The sequence below is a fragment of the Ptychodera flava genome, chromosome 17, assembly GCF_041260155.1.
Source record: "Ptychodera flava strain L36383 chromosome 17, AS_Pfla_20210202, whole genome shotgun sequence".
Lineage (NCBI taxonomy): Eukaryota > Metazoa > Hemichordata > Enteropneusta > Ptychoderidae > Ptychodera > Ptychodera flava.
Window position 1 is genome coordinate 19,652,209 of NC_091944.1, and position 25,563 is coordinate 19,677,771.

A 25,563-nucleotide genomic window follows, 5' to 3' on the forward strand; every position below is an offset into this window, starting at 1 on the left:
ATGAGGAAAATGTATGTGTTTTTCGTACGTTCGTGTTAAGGATGGGCTTACTTCGGTAGAGAATGCAGTGAATATCATCCGCAGTGTCATGAAAAGTTTCGATACAAACGATATGACCTTATTCTATGTCATAGCCCTAACAAGGGACTTTGTGCCCGAGACTAGGTCAGGTGACCAATTGACCGATGTATCTCAGTAAATGGGAACACCTATCATATGTTCATTGCATTTCTTGTCTAATTACTGTTGCCTACAGTAAAATATACACCACACATGAAGAAATTGACACATTTACATTGTGCAGTCATCGTGACTAAAACGCTCCATATCGTGTTCTATGCTACAATTTAGTTCATCGTCGTTTTCGACACCGAGGAGCCAGTTTGATGTAAATATTCGATGAAAATAAACACCATCTCACACAGCATCAACTCAGGTAAGATCTCGCGAACCGTAACATAAATTCAAACAATTTGCAGTTTTGAGTGACACAGATCTTTATTAGAATGTTATATTTTGCAATATTCAGAATTAGGCTTAGTTCGCTCACAAAAATTAACAGATTTGCGAGAATCGATTCTGTAGTCATTTTTCAGTCAGGGCAGATTAACTCGTATGGAAAAAAAGCTGTTAATATCCTGCTGGCGCTCACGACTAAAATATCATACAGAATGCCCATAACCGATATCATACAACAAGATAAGTTGACAATTAATTTAAGTTCTTTAGGCTTCAAAAGTCAGAGTTGGGACCGTGACCAAATCTTTTATCAACGCATATCTGCAGCGGCGACAACATTACCGATTTGCCTCGTTTGCTAACTGCCTTGTCACGTAGAAGACACTTTTTCACTGAGTATTACAGTGTCTTCTGGACTGTGAATAAGAGTGAATGTAATTGTGCTTAACGGAAACAAATTTAGCGTCGACCGATAAAACATAGCACTTCCTTCATCAAAGCCGCGGTAAAGTTATACAAAATGATAAACAACATGGTCTACCGAAGAGCAGGGTGTTTACTGACTTTATTGGAAGGTCAACTTGCTGCAGGGCTTAGCTCGGCTTTGTTTACCGTAAACCGTTCTGCCATTCCCCGGCCTCATTTTCATCATCCTCGAGTTATCGAGAAAACTGTAGATACCTGTCGGAATCTTGTCAAAATTATTGTCCGAGTCTGGACAGGCAGAAACTGTTAGCTTTTTTAAATTATCACATGAACTCTGACCTATTTCCATACAAGGTCATAGTCACATAGTTGTTTTACATGTAGCTGACTTATCACCTTAAGGCAAATTTATGAGGACTAACGGGGTCATGAAACGATTACATACCTACATTATTCCGATCGGAACTACTACACTACAGAGTTCATGCACAACTTCCACACTCTACAATGATCCCTGGTAATATCGCTATAATCGAATGACTATCACGGACAAGAAAATGTTTAAATTATACAAATTTTATTGTTCATATTACAAACCTGACTGTGCTGTGTTTAAAACAAGTTGTACCCAGGAACGCACATCTTGTATTACAATAACAGACTTTCACACCAAACAAATCACGAAATAGAGTCTCTAATGTGGTTCTATGGAACACATGTCCCGTCTGAGAGCATCCGATTGGAACTTACAACTTTTTAAATATAGCATTCACGGTCTAATAAAACTATAAAATTCATAAATATGAGATAATTTCTGAACTACACAAGCTGAGTTAACAGTCTGCAATATGATATATACTATATAAACAATTTTAAAATATCATCAGAGTTGTCCCCTGGTTAGAGAAGCGGAGATGACGTCATCCATCACACTGGCAGCTGAGTGCATATGATAAGTCAATCTAGCAATTTCTTTCTCCACCTCTCTCCACTGCATTATGGGATCGTAGGTAGTGTCTACGTTATGAACCGCAGATTGCACTCCAGGGAAGAAAGTCGACTGGTAAGAATTTCCTTTAATCGGAGCGTACAAAACATTCCTAAATTAAAGAAAATCAGAATGAATTCCTTCAGTGACAAGAGAATTAAAAGTCAAAAAAATATTACTGTCGCTTATAGCGCTTTCTCTTATCAAAGTGTTGTCGCCCAGGCGTTACTCAAAAGTGCCGCAAAAGTTGTGAATATTCCAAAAATAAAACTTCTTGTTAGCGATTTCCTTTCCACATTGGAGGAATTTTAACGTTATTGTACTTCCTGAAGTATGGGGACATTTCCTTGGTTACCGACCTAAAAAGTTTTGGTATGAAAAAGTGATCCATACTTAGGGATGTTTTTCTTGAAAAGTGACCCTTGAGAGGCGCATAACTGTACATCTTTCTGTTGGAGTACCTCCCGGGTCTCGTTGACAGCAAGACTTGCATTAATATACGCCCTACTTGTAAAGATTACGAGCCAAATAAAGAAATTGGACCTGTTCACATTAGGGCAATTAGGACGCGACATTAGATCTTGGGACGAGTGTAAACTCGGTGAAAATATGCACAGCCTAAATTGCTAAGAAACGAATTTGCAACGCTGATGGCTGTGCAAATTATTACTGTTTATAATGATTAATAATATAGAAATAACGGGCGACGCGCTGACCATTAACGTTTATTTGTGGGCAAGGGCGAGAGGAGAGCCAAAAATTAACGGGCGAGGCTTGCCGAGCCCGTTAATTTGGTTTTCCTCGAGCCCGCGCCCACAAATAAACGTTAATGGTCAGAGCGGAGTCTGTTATTTCCATTATATTATCAGCGAACCCAAGAAAACCGTCAAAATTTCCGAAAATTTCAGGAGCGAACGACAACTGGGCCCCAGAAACTGAGTAATACGCGACGCACTGTCACGCGCGCTGTAAAAATTGGCAAATCCGGAGATGTTTTCAGAAAAAAATATCTCAACTTGACCTACAAGTGCTCCATTTTATTTTATGATTGATTATGATTACCGTTTGAGCTGTAATGTTACGATACTTTGAGTTGTTAATCATATTATTCATATTCACGGGCATGTAAAGAAACCATTACTGTGTATTTGTGGTCAGTCACGTGGTTCAGCTTGACAAATCAAAATGCGACGGGCAGGGCATGGTAATAATATGAAGAAAATGTCGAATTCTGGAAATAGAGTACATAGACTATATCAACTCTGAACACGATTGGAACTAATTTGGGATAATTGGATTTTCATAGTTTGCAAATTTCTCAAAAGTGTTAGGGGCCATATAGCTGATTGTTGAAATATCGCAAATAACTCATAAAAACAAGTGTGTAATATAAAAAGAAAAGCAGATGAGATAACATTTGTAGATTAAATCAAAATTACTTCACCATCAAATTATCCCAAATTAGTTCCAATCGTGTTTCTGAAAAATCATAAGAAGCGAAACAATTGTAATCATTCTGATCGCTCTCGTAACTTGATCAGGTAGTCCGTCCAAGGTATATTTTTCATGTTGGATTCAATTGAGAATGAACGGTGTGGCACTAAAAAGAGGAATTTTGTGTCTTTTACTTACAGGTAGATGTTCACGCTTATGGAACCTTTGGAAGCAATGCCATGCATATTACTATCTCACCTTGAAAGGGGTTTTCCGGGCAACCCAAGCGGATCGATAAAACTTCTTTCCATGTTCATCAGCTGATCATTTAACTGACGCACAGCCAGGCAACTGTTGAAAGTAGCAACGGAAGAACAGAAGGAAAAGATGTGTTATCAGTATCAGATTGAGAGAGCGGAGCACGTTTGGTTTTAAGCAACGCAATATCCTGACACCATATCAAATGGTCGTCATCTTTGCTATGTGGGGTCTGAGTGTGAATCCGCCCCTAAAAATGATGGATGCAATAAAGAGCCCATAGCTGTAACTTATGATATTTGTAACTGTGTTTGTTCGGTATGTCGAGTACGGTTTCTTGTTCTGGTCCCTAAAGTATAACGTAATACACAGTTAAGCTTCTCAACTCAGCCACTGCACGCTATAGACTGCATTGTTGACTGGTCCGGACTGCAATTCAAATGTCAACAGAAACAGTGAACATTACATGTATATACACTGCGTTGACAAGCTACATAGTAAGAGTTCCTACCAGTGTGCGAAATTAAGAGAAAATAGCTTCAGGTCATAAGGACCTGCACCAAGCCAAAGCTTCAGGTCCTTACAGAAAACTGCCGGTCCTCAATAAAGACAGTTGTTAACGACCATTAAAGTCAACTTCTCCATCAATACTATGCTTTCGAATGTTGTAATATTTAATTTTTCATGTCCTGTTATCAATAGAGTCAGCAAGTATTCACTCCAAAAGACTATTGTTCACATAAATTGCAGAATAGTGTAAGTGAATGATCATGAAATATTCATCTACATGATCTGGAATCTGACAGGATCTGTCATGCGCACACATTTATCAATGTTTTCCACCACGGGGGGGGGGGACTATGGGACTGACAGGAGAATTTGACAATTTTTCTAGCCTATCATATGACACAGATATGCTAACGTTACCAGGCTTACACTCACTAGACGAGTATTATTATAATATTGTGTCACATTGTTGCACCAAATTCAATGCATTCCATTGCTAGAATCTGCATGCACGGACGTGATTCAAACTGATCGATATCTGAATGTAATCAGCTGCACCGTGCTCTGCGCGTCGATCGGAGGGATTAGACTCTCCGTAAATGTAAAAAGTCGTAAGACCAAAAATTACTATGTTGCGACATTGTCAACCTCCCCTCCCCCGGCCAGGCGTACCGTAGATCGAATTCCCCACTACCAGGACACGAAGTACGATCAATATCCCCTGTTGCCCCGCACTCCCACGGTGGAAAACATTGATAGGTGCATGACATTCAAGTCTGAATCACATGATTCAGAGTCAGTCATCATCTGCATCTGTTACAGGTCTTGATGGAGAAATTTTCATCATTTATTCCAAATTCCAGTCGGTCATAAGGACCGACATGTTGTTAAAAACTTTCTGCCCGACGAGAAATCTGTCGGTCTCGGACCGTCGGACTGACGTTAATTCGCACGCTGGTTCCTACGCGATTTAGTGAATGAAACAAGAATTTAAGGTAGAATGCGCCTCGGGGACAGATATTCGGACTCTCAAACTTTTACAATTCTTTACTGATATACCATTTGTGGGGGGTCATTTTAAAGCTGTTGGTGTGAGAAAACTTTTCACCGGCTTAGTTTATCGCAATTCGAAAATTTTATTTTTCTCCATTGAGTTAATACAGGGATGGCGGCCATTTTGAATTTTAGATATCGGTAAATCTTGGGTTATTTGTTTCTCTAGTACCAAACTTTGCACGGTGACCCCCGATTCGTATTCGTGATTTTTAAAGATGATAGTTGAAAGATTCCTTAAGGAAAGTTTGAGCAAAAGTTTAAGTCTTTCACTTTCGAGGCGCATACTACCTTAATAATAATAGCGATACACAAAACAAATCTATTGATTCTTCAAAGGTTCGATCTACTCGCCCTTTAATAGTCGTTGGTTGTCATACGTCATGCGGGGAAATAGTTGCAGAATTAAAGCTATTAACTAGGCTTTCCGCGCAACTGTAAGTTGATTCATGGAGGTGTATATCAGAGTTGAGAAACTCTAAGTTATAAGGTTCATCTTTTGTTTGCTGTTGCGCAAGGAAATTCGTGTTGGGGCTTGCGTACATGTAGATGTACTGATCAATATCTATGGTAAATATACAGACTTTGTTTCATTAACAAGTTTCTTCTTTTCCTCGAGTCTGTGTGCAGCACTGGCAAATACATTGACCGCCTCTTCTAGAGCATCTGAAATACACAAAGGAATCTTTCTTTTTACATCGGCATCATATAAAAATTTGCAGTCAAGGAGTATCGGCCATATTTGATAGGTGGACATTTTTCCCCTGCATGTCAAAGTCATCTAAAACTGCGCATGCGTAATCTGTGGAAATCTGTGAGAAATCTGTGGAGACTTAATTGCGCATGAAGTGAAAGGAAGATTTGGAGATTAACTTCACCAGTGATATTGACAAGCAGAGTGAGGTGAAAAATGAGGATCTTTTGCCAGACATACAGCATCATCAACGTCAAAAATCGACGAAAAACAAAGAGAGATTAATCATCACACAATATAAGATTTCTTGGGGGAAGTTTACTCTGTGCATAGCATACACTAGTGTCTAGACTCTCAACATCCACCATTGTCAAATTTGGGCTTTTCAGTTCGCCCAGGAGCGGTGCGACATACGGACCTATTGCCACACGCGCTCGGCTCATGCTCTTACAATAAACTCTACGAATTTTTACGAGCATACAAACAAAAAACGGATTTGAGGCTGGGTGCCGTTCACAATGCAATCGACGTCCAATTTCCTGATTCAAAATCGAATAACCGCTCACACATCATGGTTTCAGGAAGCAGTGGTCATCTCGGTATGTATTTATTTTTTTTTGAAAAAGATAAATTTATTTCAACATAGTAACAAATAAAACAAATGTACATACTGTAAATGCATTAAAATTACAATGCATCTTGTCTGAAAAAACAAATAATTAGCTGTTTAATTACAAAAGATCATCATATGAATGCATTCAGGATGCATTCTTCTCCTTCAAGTCTTACAAGGCTTGAAAACTTTGTGATAAAATCCTCAGTTTTGTTCATCATCTTATAAGTGAAATATAATGTATTCATCCATGAGGAGAGATAACATTTTAATTGCATGACATGGGATTGAAGGGAAACTTTAATCCCATCAAGAGTAACCGAATTTCGAATATTCCAAATATTTCGAATATTCTCGGTATGTAATCTGAGAGACTTACCGAGAGAGAGCCCTCTCTCGATGACTTTCTGTCCAACGCCGTGTTTCAGATACCCGAACAATGTCGTCATATCATCCCCAAAATCGGTGGCGTTGATCGGTAGGATGACGTCATCGGCAAGGGCTCTAGTCAGCTCGCCCCACACACGCGTTAGGCCCTGCATGTACTTGAACTCCGGATCGTAGTACGTCTCGTAGAGATGAAAATTTTCATAACCGGTGTGATAAAGTGGAAACCACGTCAGGTTCACGTTCTGAAACTGAAAACAGTGACCGAGAATGAGAAAAATATGATTTTGATGAATGCAGAAAATTGCAAAAAATTATTGCTCTTTTAATTACAGTAATAATAATATGTTGACCCGATTTCATTAGATTTCACGCATATCTGGTCGTAATTTGTGATAATTCTTCGTTACATCATAGACAAACCTACCTGAGATTTAAAAAATATCGAAAATAAAAACGACCGGAACTTTTTAATTGTCAATTTGATATTGATGAGATCGCAAAGGGACCATCTCGTCGGTCCAGCGAAATGTACTGATGTTAACACAAAAGTTAATCCATCAAACACACAATATCCATGTCGACAGTCGTACTAGTCATTCAGTATTGTTTTACGTGACGGAAAATTACAAAACGCTATGCTGCGATATAGTGTTCTGAACATGAAACCGAAAAATCTCTTTATCACCGTAACTGAGCCAAGCATGGTTAACCGCGCTCTGATCATGAGTTGTGCTCTGCGCTGCATCAATACATGATCAGTGAAATGCAGAGGGCGTATCTATCTGATGTGTCGAGAAGAACGTTACGGACGTGTTTTCGATGGGAATCGTTGAACACAAGAAAATCTTCTTAATCTCAGCCGTCGCCCTGTACTTGGTTGATCACATATATCGGTACGTGTAAAATTATTTTAATTAAAGCCCCATTGACTGTTCCTCTTTTGCATTTTTTCGATCAGATGGTTTGAAATCAAACACAACTAATTATGTAAGAATTATTACTGAATTTCTGGCCACAGAACGCACAACTTTATTTTCAACAGCCAGATGTTTTTCGAGTGGCAACGCAAAGACACCCGAATATACGCGAAAGAGTACTTAATTATTAAACTATAATTATTTAATTAATTATTTAATAGATTAATTAAGAATTTAATCGACCAAATCAATCACTGGGGATTGAAATAGGGACACTTTCAAAGACAATATGCATTTCGCCGGACAGATGTTATTTTTGGTAAGTAAAATGCGAAAAGTACAGTTTATGGGGCTTTAAGGGAAAAAACATGAAGCAAATTTCATCTTCTGTCTCGATATGAATTTTGTCGCCAGGTATAAACAACGGATTACTTACGAAGTCGTACATGTAGTACATATTGACGGCGGGAACCCCGACTTGCTGTACAAAGGCGGCGTGGTCGCTGCCATAAGCCAAACGAAGTACACTAAAAGATAACAGTTTCAACAACATTTATATGAAGGTGTGTTCTTATGGTACCCACAGTACAATAAATTACCCACAATTCAGTTTGATTTATACATACGACATTAAAATGTTCATAACTTTTTCAGTACTGCCTGAAAGCAATAATATAAAACCTCCAGATACTTGATTAATTATATCTATTGAAAGTACGGTTAGATATTTCAGTATAAATTTCAAAGAAACCATTTAATAACGGTAAAAGTCACATTCTGCAGGTACTACAAATGCCATACTTCTAGGCAGCAAGTTATGACAAACTGAAGGGGTCATTCTCTGAGGAAACTTAGCATGCAAATTTCTTTTGTCTTTCTGTTTGGAAAAAATCAATATCCTTTTGTTTCATAAAACAGGTGCAACTAGTCTCCCTACTTTTCATTACATTATTCTGTATGGCTGAATACACAATCAGCGGAAAATTTTACAAAAATGCTATCTCCTCTCTCAATCAAGCATACTTTTATAAATCACTTAAAATGGGAATTGAGAAGAAGTGTGTCCTCAAAAGTACGATTTCAGAATTTAAAAAACTAGTCTGCGAATTTGTTTACACATGGGAGACACAGTAGATTTCACTGAGGAGTTTCCGTGTGTACAAATCATGATGAATTATGGGAAATCTTCAGTACTGTGAGCCGTGTCCTGTCAATTTAAATAGAGCATACTGTGATCTGTTTGAAAACAAAGTGTTTTCGCATTAAAAGAAACTAACCGCAAAAGAACGACAATAAATATAACAGCCATTGCATGCCATGTATTTCTACACGTGAACAATGCTCTGCTCCGCCTTATCCAGGCAAAGTATGTTTACAAACATGAAACATCGATTTCTTACAACTCGGTAAGTACAGCTACCATATGCAGACTGCCGAAGACTTTTGAACTACATCGAAACGAAACACAAGTTCATGGGGAATCAATTGATCCAACCATTGCCGAGTCAAGACAAAAAGGTGCACGTATTTAATGGAAGCTCTGTAACCTGTACTCACGGAGGTACAAAGTCCGGACTTGGTTGATACGCCATTGGCCAGTACCTATCATGCCTTGTGTCGTATATCGTTTTCCGTCGTTCGTCTGGCTCTGGGTCCGGAATCTGTAATGACGAAAATACCAGGAAAATATATCCTTATTACTGGGTTTTAAAAGAATCCATATTTCATGTGTGCAAGACCGTGGAGGTCCAATTCAAGTCACAACTTTTCTCAGGGTTATCGGGAAATGAATGGCTCTTGAATACAAACACGGCTTTAGAGAGCCGATGGAGCACATCTTCATATCTCAGGTTGTCTCTCGGGCTTTGGGCCTCACTCCCGTCTATCAACGAACAGTTTACAAAAAAGTAGCTGTTAAAATAACTACAAATATGGAAACCTAAGATGTAGTCTAAAATGGCTCTTGGACTGACTGTACGAAAAACTGTTTCACATGTAGTCTGTGTCATTATCTTACCTGTTTAGTTATTTTGTGGATGAGAGACTTCAAGGAGGCGCTGGCTTTGATGTTCATCATATAAGTTCCTGGTTGGGGAAAATAGACAGGTCTACGAGATTCATGCATAGGTAACGATATTGAATAAAAATATATTTGTGAGAGGGAAAATTTCGTCTTCATCATGTCCACTCTTTATCATCATCATCATCATCATCATCATCATCATCATCATCATCATCAAGTCACGTGACTGTCACTTTCTCGCAATCATAAAATCTTTTACATCCTTTCATTAGAAAACTGTATTACAATGCTTCATGATTAGCGCCCACGGGCGGATATTGTGATCGTTTCTTTCCATCGCAGAAGAAATGAACTCATACTGCGCATTCAGTTCGTGTTTCTCATAATTTGAAGTTTATGTCGGGTTTCAGCATGTATAATTACTTATCGGCTTAATTCATTATTTCGATGTCCCTGCCTACATTTTTTTCTTTTTCTGTCATTCTTCATCTCTTTTTCGATCTGTCTGTCTCTATATCACCCTCTCTGCTCTCATTGTGTCTCAGTCTGTCTGCTCCTTCCATCCTCCCATCCCCTCCCTCCCTTACTCCTATCGTTCTCTTTGTCACTGTCTCCCTCTCTGTTCTCTCTTTCCATCTGTCTGTCTCTTTCCGTCTGTCTGTCTGTCTCTCTCTCTCTCTCTCTCTCTCTCTCTCTCTCTCTCTCCTAATATTGCTATGGTATGATTTCTATAAACCCTGAGTTCATCCTACCAGCAACCGCAATATCTACGTTAAGGTACGCCACAGCTCTAGTTGCCAGGTTCTTCGTATATTCCTAAATAAAATAAAATCAATCATTCAAATAATTCCTTTGGGGAAAAATAAGTCCACAAGTTGAAATATTAATTGAAATAGTCTGCATACAAAGAGAAACAGGCATCTCTTGAAACTATCACGTGATAGACTAAAAGATAGGCTTATTTTGAAGGGTCTGAGATACCAGACAACTGGTCATGCAAACTCTGTCATGGTTTATCTTATAAATCGACGGCCTTATGAAAAAAAGTAGTTTCCATGATTCAATTTTATCTAGTTTCAAGATTTATTTAACTATACCAGAAATACATTATATTGATAAGCCATTCTAAAGTTACCCTTTGTTAATCTCCCGACCGGACACTTGCCCCGATGCTCTGCCTGACCCCTGCCCTGTAGTTGGCGGGGTTGGGAGAATTCCCGTTGGTGTATGTCAAGGGGTTAACCGTTCTTATATCGATAATTTGATACAGACTGGAACATATTCTTTAATCTCTTGGCACGAACTACAGAATGGGTTGGCTTTTAGCAGCAACCACTAGTGGGAAACGATGAAACTGTTGTTGATAAATACCTCGACCCATTCGTTTGATCCCAGGATGCCATACTCTTCGGCTCCCCAACTACAGAACACTATAGAACGACGAGGTCGCCAACCTGTGTGGTGTCAAGTCACCAAGAAATGTATGGGGGTCAGAAAAAGGAGGTATCAGTGGTCAGAAAACAACAGTACAGAATTCATAGTAACGACTTCTAAATACGTAGTACCTTTAGACTATCACAGGCCCTCGTTGAAAACGCGAGGCTGTGGCCGTCAACAATTCAAGCTTAAGGTAGAATGCGCCTAGAGGACGGATAAATACTCTTAGATTTTTACAATATATTTTTTGTCTACAGCTTGTCTGGGCTCACTTTCAAGCTCTTGGAGCGAAATAAGTTTTAATCGTCTAAGCTTTGTGAAAATCGATAATTTAACTTTTCTTCAGAGAGTTAACACAGCGATTTAGCGATCATTTTGAAAAAAAATATGAGTAATTGTGCGGTAATTCATTTCATGAATGCCAAAACTTGCATTTTAACCCCTGATATTTGTTCTCGATTTGGTAAGCGTATTGTTGAAAGTGCCCTTCGGGGAAAGTTTGTGGAAAAGCTTATTTAAGTCTTTCAGTTTCGAGGTGCAAACTACCTTAAGGGAGCCTTCAGTAATTACAGTGGGGGTGGGCCGGAGGAATTTCACGCACACCTGTACCGTAAAATTTGACCCTACCCCTATCCTCCTGTCTAAAATGTGACCCTCCCCCTTATCCGACATTCTAAAACTTGACCCCCCCCCCAACAACCACTGCGGTATTCTCCCCAGGAATAACTGAAATAGTATCAGCTAATTTACATAATAATTGGTTCAATTATTATGTTAGGGACAAATTACAGAGGGGAGGGTTTTTGGAGGGACAGTCGCAATTTATCACGCAAGAATTTTTGAAGAGATAGTTATGGTATTTCATACATTTGAGGGAGGGTCACCATATTTTGTGCAACTATAAGAAGGCAAGATGTGGCTGATTTAGTGCTTCATCCAAAAATATCAAATCATAATACATGGAGTCTATCAGGCAAATTATTGACAATTTTCCCCCTCAAAACATGCTATATCTGTATATCATATTTGTTTGATAATGTATTTAAATGTACTTTGCTTGAATTGGGAAGTAAAATGTGCATTTGTTCAATAAATTGATTTCTGACTTTCATCTAAGAAGTTGGTTCACTATCCATGGTGTCTGTGATGATACTATGAATGGTTTTTTCCAATACAAAAATAGGTAAATCTTTGCATTTGTGCACTCTTGATTATTGATATTAATGTTCTTGATTAGACTAGAGTGGTTACAAGCCTATGGTTGTGTAAGAAATTTGATTTTGGAAAATCACTGAAATGTTGATTCACTATGCATGGCGGTCTATGATGAAACTATGAATTTTTTTTTCAGTACAAAATTAGATAAATCTGTGCATTTATGTATGCTTGAATATTTACATTATTGTTTTTGATTAAACTAGAGTGGTTATAAGTCCATGGTTGTACAAGAAATTTGATTTTGGAATTTCACTCAAAAGTTGATTTACTGTACATGGTAGTCTATGAGAGAACTATGCACAATTTTTTCCACTATAAAACTGACAATATCTTTGCATTTATGTACATTTGATAATTGATATACACTTTTACACCTGTTGCATATGTTTTTGTCTCTTGTCTTTTATCACTTTTAACTGTTCAAGGTGTTTAATGTAGGATACCACTGCATCTTCTTTGCTTGTGAAACTTGTGGATAATGTGTACGTATTTGTTGGTGATTTCCTATTCAGGAAATATCACACAGACACTCAAAGTTTTGGCCATAAAATCAGCTTCTGTCAAAAGTGACCCTCCCCCAAAGATATGCTTATAAAAAGTGACCCTCCCCGTAAACTTTTCTAAAAAGTGACCCTCCCCCTAATTCCCCCGGCCCACCCCCTGTAATTACTGAAGGCTCCCTAATGTCGACTCTGTTCTGCAAGATAGCATCTGCGTGGTTTCGCTATCCGATATGCCAGGGCCTAGCGCTCGGCATGGCCAGACCGCGTATGGCACGTGTATGTGATACAGAGATGAGAACTACATGTGGCGAAGGAGGACTTAGAGACCCGGTGGTGGCACGCTCAGGGAAATGGGTACCCATGCGTGTTTAAAAAAGTCTCCGAATAGGGTCGTGGCGGTCTTTGTTCATCATCAGGGTGGGTGAAAACAAGAGAAGGGGTACTTTTCTGAAAGCTGGTCCGTGAAATTCCCCTATGCAACCTGGTAAATAATTTTCTCACACGTTCAGCTATGCCATGGCTAAATTTAAAATGTGATTGTTTTTAATAATGACATTTTCATGGACACTATTTTACCAAAGTTACCATGTTGCTTTCAATCGTAAAAAATAAGCTGGACATACGATAACATTACCACATTGATGTGTCAAAACAACCCCATTGCTCTATACATCGGGCTGTTATTATATTTTGAAATTATCTCTCCCTCTCGTGGTTTTTGCAAATTAACTGAATGTTTTTTGGTCAAATTTTCTCCAATATATCTCAAAACGTGGGTGTCTTTTTCCGTTGAAAAATCCCAGATAAGCTTAGGGCATGTTTTGAAAGTGTGCAGAACAAGCATGGGTACCCGTCAATCCTGTGAGTGGACCTGGCGGGCTTTGGGACTTTGAGACTTTTCACAGACTACTTGTGTTGAAGGGGATGATTTTATTGCTTTAGAGAGCCTGAAAGGTATTGAAAATGCCAAGGACTGTCACGGACAGACCGGCATAAGCCGACAGACAGTGTGATTCACTGATCTTTGAGAACTACCTATGAGCCAGGGGGTCATGTTATCCTAGCGATGGATAAAAGAGCAACATACATGTATGTATCTGAATCACGAGGCCAAGAGATAGTGAAACACCGCGGAGATTGGGTCTGATGAACCAAAACGGCGAAGTGGGACTAGTTTGTCAAATAAGCGTACCTTCCCGTACCAGTTTTCCAAATGCCCGCGCTAACTCCATCAATCCAGCGGTACCACTAGCTGGGTCGATTGCGCCGTAAACCCATGCATCACGATGGTTGCCAAGCAGAACGTAGCGATCTGGGGAGGGGGGGGGGGGGGGAGAAAAAAGAGTTTTAGACTTCCATGAGACAACCACGTCAGTAGGAGTCAGTAACTTGGGACGCACAAACGTTCAGCTATGATAGTTTTAGTAATAGAATAGTTGAGACATACACCTGGTTACTGCGAATATGCACCTTAGTCTAATCCTTTTTATGAACTCTTTCCTGTTCCCGGGAGAGTCACGATACATCTATGCTTTTTGCCCACATTTTCATCTTGCCATGTATACAAATGCTGAACACTTGCTTTAACATAATTTTCAAGCAAAGTTCTATAGGTGATACATATAAGTAGATAATAAAAATCACCATTCTCTTAAGGCATAAGAATGCGCCTCTGGCCCTCAGGGACAGACATTCGGACTCCCAAATTTTTACAATTGTCTTCTGATCTACCACTTGTAGTGATAGAAAAATTTCACCGTCTCAGTTTTCGAACCTTTTATTTTCCCCATAGAGTTAACTCAGGGATGGCGGCCATTTTGAATAATTTCAAAAATATCGGTAAATGTGAGGTAATTTGTTTCTCGAGCACTAAACTTTGCATGGTAACCCCTGATTTTTTATTATTAATTCGGTAAGAGATCATGGTTGAAAGTTTCTTTGAGGAAAGTTTGAGCAAAAGTTTAAGTCTGTCACTGCCGAGGCGAGACCTATACCTGAACATTTACTATGTATTATCAACAAAACTGTCCACTTTCTTTACCTGGTTCAACTTGACCCCGTATTATACCGATGACATTGTAGGAAGTTGTTACTTTACTGACCGAGTTGATGGTGACTTGTACCTTCCTGAAACGTTGATGGAAATACAATTTTGATTTTTGAATAACGTTACTAAATGTATTCCGCCGTCCCTAATGTTCGTTGTCGGCGTGGTTGCCTCTTCCAGTCTATAACAACAGTCTAAAGGTCTGCACTCATCAATGTATTTTGCTGTCTTTCTCGTTGTCAGTGCTCCACGCTCAGTCTTTTCGAATGATCTTTGAAAAACTGAAAACTGAAAGTAGGTTCCAAAATAGATATCTGTAGCGGTCTTAACCCTGTGAGTGCTGTAATTTTTTCCCACCAAAATTTCAGTGCAACATTTTACCAATCATTTTTTTATTAATTTTTCTGTAATTCTTTTGATAATTTTGGACCAAATGGACATAACATTTTATTGGCTACAGTTTTTTATCAAACTTTTGGCAAAAATCTGAAAAAATTTACTAGGGTGCATTTTAGAGAGACTACAAAAATTGACTTTTGCGCTCAAAGGGCTAAATTGCGTCTGCGAAAGCATACGTAACCACGATGATATACCTTCAAGGTTGACAAGGCCAAACAGCGTCTTCCGCACTGTGCGACGGAAAAGTAAGCTCGGCGTGTAATGTTACATAGCATTTTTCGTGTCACCACGATTGAGGTTTGGTGTCATTTACAATGTAAGGCTCGTTTCATGTAACATCCCTCGCATTTATTTCAATTTGGAAACCAAACGCTTGTCATTGTCGATTACATATAAAGTTACTTACTTATCCTTATCCTGAGCAAGGAAACCCGGTCCGTACCGATAAACAATGTCAAGCCCACCTCTCCAATGCGGTGCCACTTCCTCTCCAGCCATACGCCTTGAAAATGGAAAAAATCTTTATGTCATTGCTTTAAAAAGTTCATTGGTACATGACAAGACCTATAATTATTTCCCAACGGCCACCACAGTAGCGTTGAGCTAGATTTTCCTATTTTAAAACATTCAGCGACAGAAATCCTCTTGACAGGTGTTAGATCAATGTCAGCTTGAGTACAGTTAGTGGTGAAAATAGCGCCCCCAGTGGTATTTTTGCAGAAATTCATGCTCATTGCTAGGATATTTTCATGGGCCGCAAAACTTCCTATACTAGCATTACAACAGAATGCTACAGCCATCTTTCACAAAAGTCTGCACTTTAATTCATGGAGAAAATGACCTTTGCAAAAATATTTCAAATCCAAGTTCAAACCAAACAAGCACCAATGCAGGTACTATTTTTCACCCGAACTAGTCGTTACCTGGAATTTTTAACTAAACTTGTGCAAGCAATAAGCTTATGTTTACTTTTTGAACGCCAGTTCCACGATAAACAGCTTCGACTGCACGCGTTTTTGCCTTACTTACTCAGTATAAATCAGTAATTGGTTGGTAAATAAAAGGACGATTACGTGGAGATCAGCACACGTGATTAATATTCACGTCGGCAACGGTTATGCTGTGCAGCAGTGCACTAATTTGTTACGCGTACACAAGTTTCTGTTTACATTTCGCTTCTTACATGTTATGTTGCTTTTGTAGTTGAAAAATCCCTTTCGTAGAACACGGACAAAAATACACTATCGCCGACGCCTTTTGAGTTTTGCCGAAAAATCCACCGAGAGCGGAGATATGGTGCTTTAAATCTATGGATTACCAAAACGGATGTTCAAGTTTATGCTCATAGATATGCTGGGATATTTCATGTTAAATTACTTGTCAGTTTTGACTCTGCGGTCGCTGAAGTATTTTAAACCTTGTTGTACACGATATTGTCATTATAATGATACGCCCTGGGTTACTTCAGCGTGTAGTAGCTCATAAAATCTTTAAAATCAACTATTTCCTGGATATTACGCATGCCCAATGACATTACGAACTTGAAACATACTGTTTGTCCGGTTCTGCATGTGTGATTCTGTGTGTCTGCGTGCAGCCTGAGTGTGTGCACAAAATATGCGTCGCGTTAACAATGCTCCTATTTACGTAATTTTACGTGTGCTAAGTTAAACTTAGCAAACAAGCCGGGCTAGACACACTCGCCCAGCTACGCTACGTACGTCCTGATCAAACCTCTTACGCAACATTCTCCTTGAACAAGCAGGATGGACGTCTGATTTTAGTGACGAAGATATACGGACACGAACCTTAATATTTCCTCTGCATCTCCGTAACTGATGGGATGTACCGGTATCTTTGGTAGAATGTCTACTTCTTCCGGTTTGTATCGAAAGGCATATTCTGTAAGTGAGTCAAAAATAACATTAATTATATAATGAAAGGCAATTATTAGAGTAAAAATGTTCGATATTGCAGGCATTTTAGCAAAATTTTTACCCCGTGAAGAAGAAAGCGATTCCCAACTTTTTTTGCATATTTTATTTCTCGAGAATTGTACTTATTCACCAGATCCGTCTATGTGTGCACGAACTTCCCCATATTGAACAGGTATCATGCGACAAACCTACTAGTAGCAGGGTAACCCGGCGTCAGTGGTTCCCTCGAGTCTCCCAAGACTGACCCTCGTTGGACTCCTGAGGGCGGCATGAATATGCTATTCGGGTAGTAAACGTCGTCGCCAAATTTGGTTGAGCCGTGCGGATCACTGTACAGAATGACTGCTTTGATGCCGAACTTCATCGCATTGAACACCTATGAGATCAAAGATAAAAACAGAACGTCGTACCTTTTGATTGTTATCGGCCTTTGTTAGTCAAAGTCTGCTATTTTCATCTCACTTTCTCCTGCGAATTATGCTTTCATTTTTTATGAATTTGATATTATACAATCAGAAATACCAAAATATGCAGAAAAGCCAGACTCACGTAACTAGCACTAGGATGTTTTACCCCTTACATTTCAGATTATATAAAACAGTAGCCTAATGGTCGACCCTTTTCTATACCTTTGTCTGTCTGTTCGTCCTACGTTTGCTTCTCTATGCATGCACAATTCATTATCTTTATTTTTCGTCTGTCTGTCTGTCTGTCTGTCTGTCTGTCTGTCTGTCTGTCGGTCTGTCTGTCTGTCTGTCTGTCTGTCTCTCACATATGTATATATTTTTACCATCTTCGCACTAACAAAATCTAAAACATTTCTTTTATTACTTATCATGAATTTGGCTGAGTGAAAAATCATGCATTTCCGGTAGCCCGACCAACCCTAATTTCTACAGGCCAACCTGTGATGGCTGCTTGTTAATCACATACAGACTTTCGGATTCTAACAAATTTTAAAGGAATGACAACCAGGTTTTTGTTATTGTAAAATCTACTGAATTTGCTATCGATGTTGCTAGGCCTTTCACTACACTTTCAGATGTCATCGGTGTTGGGGGGGGGGGCATCGTGCACTTTCGGATGAGAAATAGTTCGTCACTTCGGTTAGGGTATGGGCTTCGGGGACAGATATCAAGACTCTGAAATTTTACAATTCTTTTCTGATCCACCTCTTGTGGGGGCTCATTTTAAAGCCCTTGGAGTCACCGTCTTAGTTTTTTGAAAATCGAAATTTTTTACATATATGGAGTTAACACAGGGGTGGCCATTTTGAATTTCAGAATGGTGCAACCTATGATGAAACGGTGCAATTATACAATACCAGTGGATGGTTACGTTTTCAGCCACGGGTATTAAGAGTAACCATGGTTCAACTTATAGATGTTATTTGATGATGCAAAATAGTACATTGCTGTTTTCTTTGCTACTTACTTTATTGCCTCTATATATAGCGCCATATCGAATTAAAGCAATCTTATCCTGTAGATCGATGTTTAGGTCTGATTTCAGGTACTCAAAGTCTTCCATTCTGCCGTAATTTGCGTAAACAATATCCCCCTGCCAACGGAAAGAAATAATATATGATATTACGATTACATTGAGCCGGTTATTGATCCTTCCACCAGATGATGGATATATGTGAGATATTGTATCATCATATTTCTTTATGAATTCATGTGCAGCGATGGCAACAGACATAAACACATTTCCATCTATGATACCCTGCGCTAAACATGGTCTCTATTTCCATTATTCCTTAGGGGTGGACCATTTGATATCCTGGGGGGGGGGGTCAGGAAGATTTTCGAAAAAAAAATTCCCAGCAGATACAAGGGGAAAAAAATTCTGCCTCAGATGACTTATGAAAAAAAAACTGGCAAGCTAATGTGGAAGAAAAAAATCTATCACAGTATCAGCAAGAACCTTTTGGATGTAACTTTTTCATTTCCGTGCACCCTTCTTGTCTTTCCAAAAGCCTCTTGAAATTAATTTTCAGTTACATTTGGCTTTTTGAATTGTTCACTGATTTTAGATAAGTGAACACACTCTGTAGATACATGCATATCATCTCTTGTGTGTTGACCAATAAATAATTTTGTTCTCTGGTATGATTGCGACGTGGACAGATTGCACTGACAAATCAACAATGACAAATTTACAGAAGATGTTAAAACAAAACTGTCATCGTCAAGTATTATAATCCGTGGCACATTTTGGCCAACCAATAAACCAATTTGCACTTTCAAAAAAGAAAATCGAAATGGAACTAATTTTCAATTTTCAAATGGTTTTATCATCTTGATTATTAACTTTTAGGCCTATTTCTAAATTTAAAATCTTTGGGCTGAGATTGAAATGTAGGAAACAGGTATGTATACTGTATATGTATAGGTGTGTATACTGAGGATGGCACTTTGCGGCCATTCAAATTTCCCTCTGACAAACTCTATTTCCAACAATGCACATTTCCGTTTTTTCAATTTCCAATATACCAAATGTCCAATTTCCCATTTCATTTGGGGCGTGGCCCAGTATCTTTTCATTACTATGGCAGAAATAACTGTATCGAATTGGAATTAAGGTGTAACATTTATCTCAGTGTGACCAAATATACTGGGGAGGGCTTGGTTATGATAATTCGCACAAGATACTTTTAAAAATTAGCGGGAATGAGGGACTGGTCAGTTTCTTCGGCCTAGGAGGCCGGTGGATTCATGGGGTCACCCTGTTTTTTACTTTGGTGATGGGGTCACCTATTTTGAAATGCCCAATTGGGGTCAGTGTGTTTTTAAATTTCGACGCGGGCTCATACTTGCCTAAAATGCATCAAATGCATTGAATTTTATTACTCAATTTCATTTTTCCGCGTAACTTTAATGATAATAAGACATATTTTTCAGAGCCCCGTCCTAGTGCAAAACTTTAATATATCAGACATACATATATCTGAGATATATGTATGTTTAAAATTTTTCGGCGCGCCCTTCGGGCGCATTTCTTTAAAATATCAAACAATATTTTTCAGCATGCCCTTCAGCTGCATGACTTTCATACATCAGATATATATATATATATATATATATATATATATATATATATATATATATATATATATATATATATATATATATATCAGAGATATCTGGATGTTTAATATTTTTCGGCGCGCCCTTCGGGCGCAGTAAATTAATATATCAGAGATATATGTCAGAAATATCTTGATGTCTGTAAATTGAAAGTCTGTTTTGCAAAGTGTACTAATCATTATGAAATCTGCAGTTCATATGAAAAGCATGACAAGTTCCTGATACTTTTCTGTTTCCTCTATGAGAATTCAGTATTAGAAAGCAACATGCACTAATATTTCACAATCACATTTTTCTTACAACAGTTCTGGACATCTGGTTGTGCATAAAAAAGAGTGGTGTACATTCACAGCTCATTCAAAATACTGTATTCAAACTTTAGAATTGACACTTTTAAGTTCCTATCTCACAACTGACATGACAACAATTTCATTAAAACACTGAATGACTGAATGTTTAAAATATATCCAAAAAATTATATATATATATATATATATATATATATATATATATATATATATATATATATATATATAATATATATATATATATATATACACTGAATTATTCAATTTATATTCCACTTTTTGTCGTGCGCAGGGGGATCACCCTGTTTTCGAAAGTGAATAGGGGGGGGGGTCAGCCACTTTTTGACGTCGGCAAAAAATAATCCACCGCCCCCTCAGGGCAAAGAAACTCACCAGTCCCTTATGTACAAGTCCGTTGATGTATGATAAACAGATTGATTTTGCAACATTGCTGCATTAAAAAAAATTTTTCTTTGAAGGAAGAATGCAAAAACAAATTGCCAGGATTCACAAGGAAAAAAAAACATCCAGTGGAACATGTGAAAAAAAATAATGCCCCCCAAAATCTTCCAGACCCCCGATATCAAATGGTCCACCCCTTAGGCAAGCGTATAACGAGGCCTCTTTAAACCATTTTTGTTTGATACAAAACAAAGTATGTTAGGCCGAAAAGAAGCACCTGAAAAGAAATATTTGGATAACTTCATCGGGAAATTATTGTTATTACATGTAATAGCATGAGACGAAAGATGAAGGATACACTAAGACTTGTCCTCATATAAAGGCGATATAAATGGTAGCAAGGCGATATAAATGGTAGCAGATTCAATACAAAACGTATAGCTTCACTATTATACAAATCCACCGAATCACCTGAACTTGGCCCTGAGCGGAAAATGCATTGAATGGCGGCACTATGTCTTCGTGGTCAGGCTGAAATGGAACAGCTTCCTCATTGAATCGAGACGTGAAAGTCACATCGCCGGTGTTTGGATCCAATATTTCAACCTTAAATAAACAAATAAATCAATATATTGTTAACAAACAAACAAACAAACAAACAAACTAACTAACTAACTAACTAACTAACTATCTAACTATCTAACTAACTAACTAACTATCTAACTATCTAACTTTGGATTCTTATTCTCATTTTTCTCGCATTGTGGAGAGAGAGAGAGAGAGAGAGAGAGAGAGAGAGAGAGAGAGAGAGGCATTACACACCTGCCTGCCCACACATAAACTACATACAGACATACATACAGACAGCCGTACAGACAGACGTACAGACAGACGTACGGATGTACAGACGTACAGATGTATAGATGTACAGACAGACAGACAGACAGACAGACAGATAGACAGACAGACAGAAGCGATTGCAGGTATGAATACCTTAGGGACTTAAGCCTACTTTTGATGATAACTTGCGTTTCCCGACTGATAGCGTTTCAAATTAAATTTTGCATTGTGCATAATATTTATTTGATATTACCGATGTTATGCGAACAAGAAATAAGACACAATCGCAGCCTAAATAGTTTCCATAGTATCCTTTACCTTATTTTCTTTGCCTTTTTCTTTGGATGGGTATGACAGATAGAGCTCATAAGGTACCGCTTCGACATGGTCCAAGCCGAATTCTAACCATTTTTCTTTGGTGTACTGTACCTGTTCGTTGTCGCCATCAGTTCCCGCCAGGTGAGGGCGGCTGGTAAAATATCTGTATCGCGATGAAAACAGAAACGAGGCTATTATATTCATGATTTAGAAGCAGTGATATCAAATTGAAGAAGGTGTATGGCATAACGTAGAACGCGCCTCCAGGACAGGAATTCGGACTCTAAACTTTATAATTCTTTTTTGATTTACCATTTTGGGAGCTCATGAAAAAAGCACCGGAAGAAGGAAACATTTTCACCGTCTTTGTTTTTTTTCGAAAATCGAAAATGTTGTTTTCCCCATAGAATAAATACAGAGATGGCGGCCATTTTGAATTTCAAATATCGGTAAAAGTTAGGCACTTTGTTTCTCTTTCACCAAACTTTACAAGGTGACCCCTGATTTTTATTCTTTAATTTGAGAGAGAATTATTGAATGTGTTATTGAAGAAATTGGGGGCAAAAGTTTAAATCTTTCATTTCGAGGCGCGTACGACCATAAGTGGGAGGAAACGTTGACTATTGTGTAATGAACTGATATTGATGCATGTGAAAGTGCACTTTGACCTCTGTGGCATCACTCGCGCAATATATGGTGGAGATGAGCAGCTGGTAAAGAATTGTCTTCATGGTCGGCTTGTGAAATTGCCAGACTGCGATCCCTTGCAGTAAACGAATATGAGATACTGATGGACTAAATGGGATGGATAATGAGAAGTTTACTGTCGCGCACTGACCGTGACCTTTATCCACACCAACGAGTACCTTGTCTCTTATGTTTATATTCATTAACTTGATGTTGATTTAGGGAACACTCCCAAGAAATGCAAACCTAATAATATGTGTTTTAAGGTGAGGCGCTTTGAATAAAATTCTTGGTTTGCCGTCCGCGTGCTGGTAGGTTTTCAGAGAAAATTAAGAAAACAAAACACAATATTAACACTATTACAAATAAAAATATTATTTTTGCGATAGAAACCAAATAAAAATTGAGCTCATATTAATACACTAAGTCTTGTGTTTTTTTTATCTGTGTTTCTTTTCTCCGGTTGGCTGGTAGATTTTTCAAAAATCCAAGGACGGCAAACAAAGATTTTCTTTAAGTGACCTGAGTATCTACCGGTATGACGATTTTTGATCGTCGCAAATTCTCATTTACACTAAATCACAGATCCAGGATAGCCATTTATGACAGAAGATGCCATTGACTCCCGTACAACTGATATTACAGTCTACGACCTATATGGCCGAAAGAATTTCCTTACATCCGCGTTGGGGGCTCAACATATCCCAACATTCAAACATTTCATATTGGGAGAATGGTGTCTTGTTTTCTGTCTACAGCAGGGTACGCGAGAGGTCAAACTCGGTGACAAAAGTTCATGACTTTGTCATTATTTGAGCCAGCGTTGCCATGGGGACACAGGGGAAGAACGACAAATCTTAAATTGTTAATTAAACATTTAGATCTCTGTGTTCTAGCGTCGACCTCTCCTCCACTGTCAAGATTTAGTCTTGCTGACGTGCGCTAGACTAAACTATTTCAAATATTTCATTTTATTAGAGCACCCAACATCGCATTTCAAGTCAATGTTATCGGCATATCGGAACACTGAGCTATTACAGTGATTTTAATCTATCTATCTATCTAACTATCTATCTATCTATCTATCTATCTATCTATCTATCTATCTATCTATCTATCTATCTATCTATCTATCTGTCTATCTATCTATCTATCTATCTATCTATCTATCTATCTATCTCTATCTATCTATCTGTCTATCTATCTATCTACCTTCCTACCTAACTACCTACCTACCTACCTTCCTACCTATCTATCTATCAATCTATCTATCTATCTATCTATCTATCTATCTATCTATCTATCTATCTATCTATCTATCAATCTATCTATCTATCTATCTATCTATCTATCTGTCTGTCTTAATATAACGCCAAACATCCAAAGTTAAACAATGCTCAAGTTGGCTTTGAGTGATGATTAAAATGCTCTATGAAAGATATACGTTTTCAAGCGTCTTTTGAAAGTGTTGACAGTTGGATAGGTTTTTTTATGCCCCAGGGTAGAGAGTTGCAAAGGATAGGAGCTGTTGAGGAGCATTAGCGGCCACTGTAGGAAGTCAAACTCCAAAGATTTGCACTTTATGGAATCGATGTAACTTGACAACTTACAGAAAAAAAAACAAAGCTCGAGGCGCATCAAGAAAATGTCATCAATCTACTGAATGCTATTAAAGCTTACATTTGTCAGCCTGAGAGTTTATATTTTGTGCAAACAAAAGTGTTTTTTTTGGGGGGGGGGGGGGCGGTTTCACATTACTTTGCATCGTATGCAGTAGAGTTGAATAGTGGAATGGGAACATCATTTTCCCCTCTTAGCTCTTAATGAATTACAACCTCGTTAGCTTAAACATTTTACATTTTGTTTCAGTATTTACGTTCTGTCAATAATATACAGTCTCTTGTTCCTCTGACGAAATCATGACTGAGTGCCTAGCATCAGCCGGTAGATGTGTATAGTCTGGTCCAGAAATATCTTGTCAACAATAACATTACAGTATATGACGCATAATGCGCGTTGTGTGGGCATGGCCAATAATTTATATTTCGGCTTACTTCAGAGAAAATGTTTGTATTTTCGAGGAAAAAACTAGCTACTCCGAAAAGTAAAAGCTACGGTCCCCTGTAAAGAATCTAGCTCAACTTTATCGCACGGCAAATATTTCTAAACAATAACTTTACATAGGCATATCTTTACGGAATGCATAGAAGAATAATTTTAACGATAGTAGTCGGTGTTAGGGTGCAATGCGTCCAGGGGACAGATATTCGGACCCTCAAAGTTTTACAATATTCTTTGGGCCTGCCTCTTGTTGGTGCTCATTTGAAGCGTATAGCGTGAGTAAAGTTCCCACAGGCTTAGTTTTGTGAAACTCTGGAATTTCATTTTTCCCAATAGAGATAACACAGGCATGATATCGATAATTATCGGGTAATTTGTTTCTCTAGTACCAAATTTGCACGGTGAACCCCTGATTTTCATTCTTTTTTAAGAGAATGGTTTAAGAGATAGTTTGCTTGAGGAAAGTTGGAGCAAAAGTTTTAAGTCTTTGAATTTTAGGCGAGAACATGCTTAAGCTTAAGATTTATAGTGGCTACGATTTTCTCCAATGAAATA

General features: G+C 38.3%; 1 protein-coding gene across 1 annotated transcript in view; it reads right to left on the minus strand.

Moving 5' to 3' along the window:
- Positions 1–1,445: 1,445 nt before the first annotated feature.
- LOC139115722 (N-acetylated-alpha-linked acidic dipeptidase 2-like) overlaps positions 1,446–25,563 on the minus strand; it is a 29,126-nt gene continuing 5,008 nt past the window's right edge. Inside the window, exons 3-19 of the mRNA XM_070678044.1 lie at positions 22,261–22,423; positions 21,574–21,708; positions 18,738–18,863; positions 17,496–17,679; positions 17,175–17,268; positions 15,773–15,868; positions 14,962–15,047; positions 14,113–14,232; positions 11,134–11,216; positions 10,515–10,578; positions 9,757–9,824; positions 9,297–9,400; positions 8,176–8,266; positions 6,812–7,070; positions 5,710–5,791; positions 3,566–3,658; positions 1,446–1,985 (exon numbers count right to left, since the gene is read on the minus strand). Coding sequence (XP_070534145.1) covers positions 1,769–1,985; positions 3,566–3,658; positions 5,710–5,791; positions 6,812–7,070; positions 8,176–8,266; positions 9,297–9,400; positions 9,757–9,824; positions 10,515–10,578; positions 11,134–11,216; positions 14,113–14,232; positions 14,962–15,047; positions 15,773–15,868; positions 17,175–17,268; positions 17,496–17,679; positions 18,738–18,863; positions 21,574–21,708; positions 22,261–22,423 — 2,065 coding nt within the window. The 3' untranslated portion in view covers positions 1,446–1,768. The remainder of the gene's footprint in view (positions 1,986–3,565; positions 3,659–5,709; positions 5,792–6,811; positions 7,071–8,175; positions 8,267–9,296; positions 9,401–9,756; positions 9,825–10,514; positions 10,579–11,133; positions 11,217–14,112; positions 14,233–14,961; positions 15,048–15,772; positions 15,869–17,174; positions 17,269–17,495; positions 17,680–18,737; positions 18,864–21,573; positions 21,709–22,260; positions 22,424–25,563) is intronic.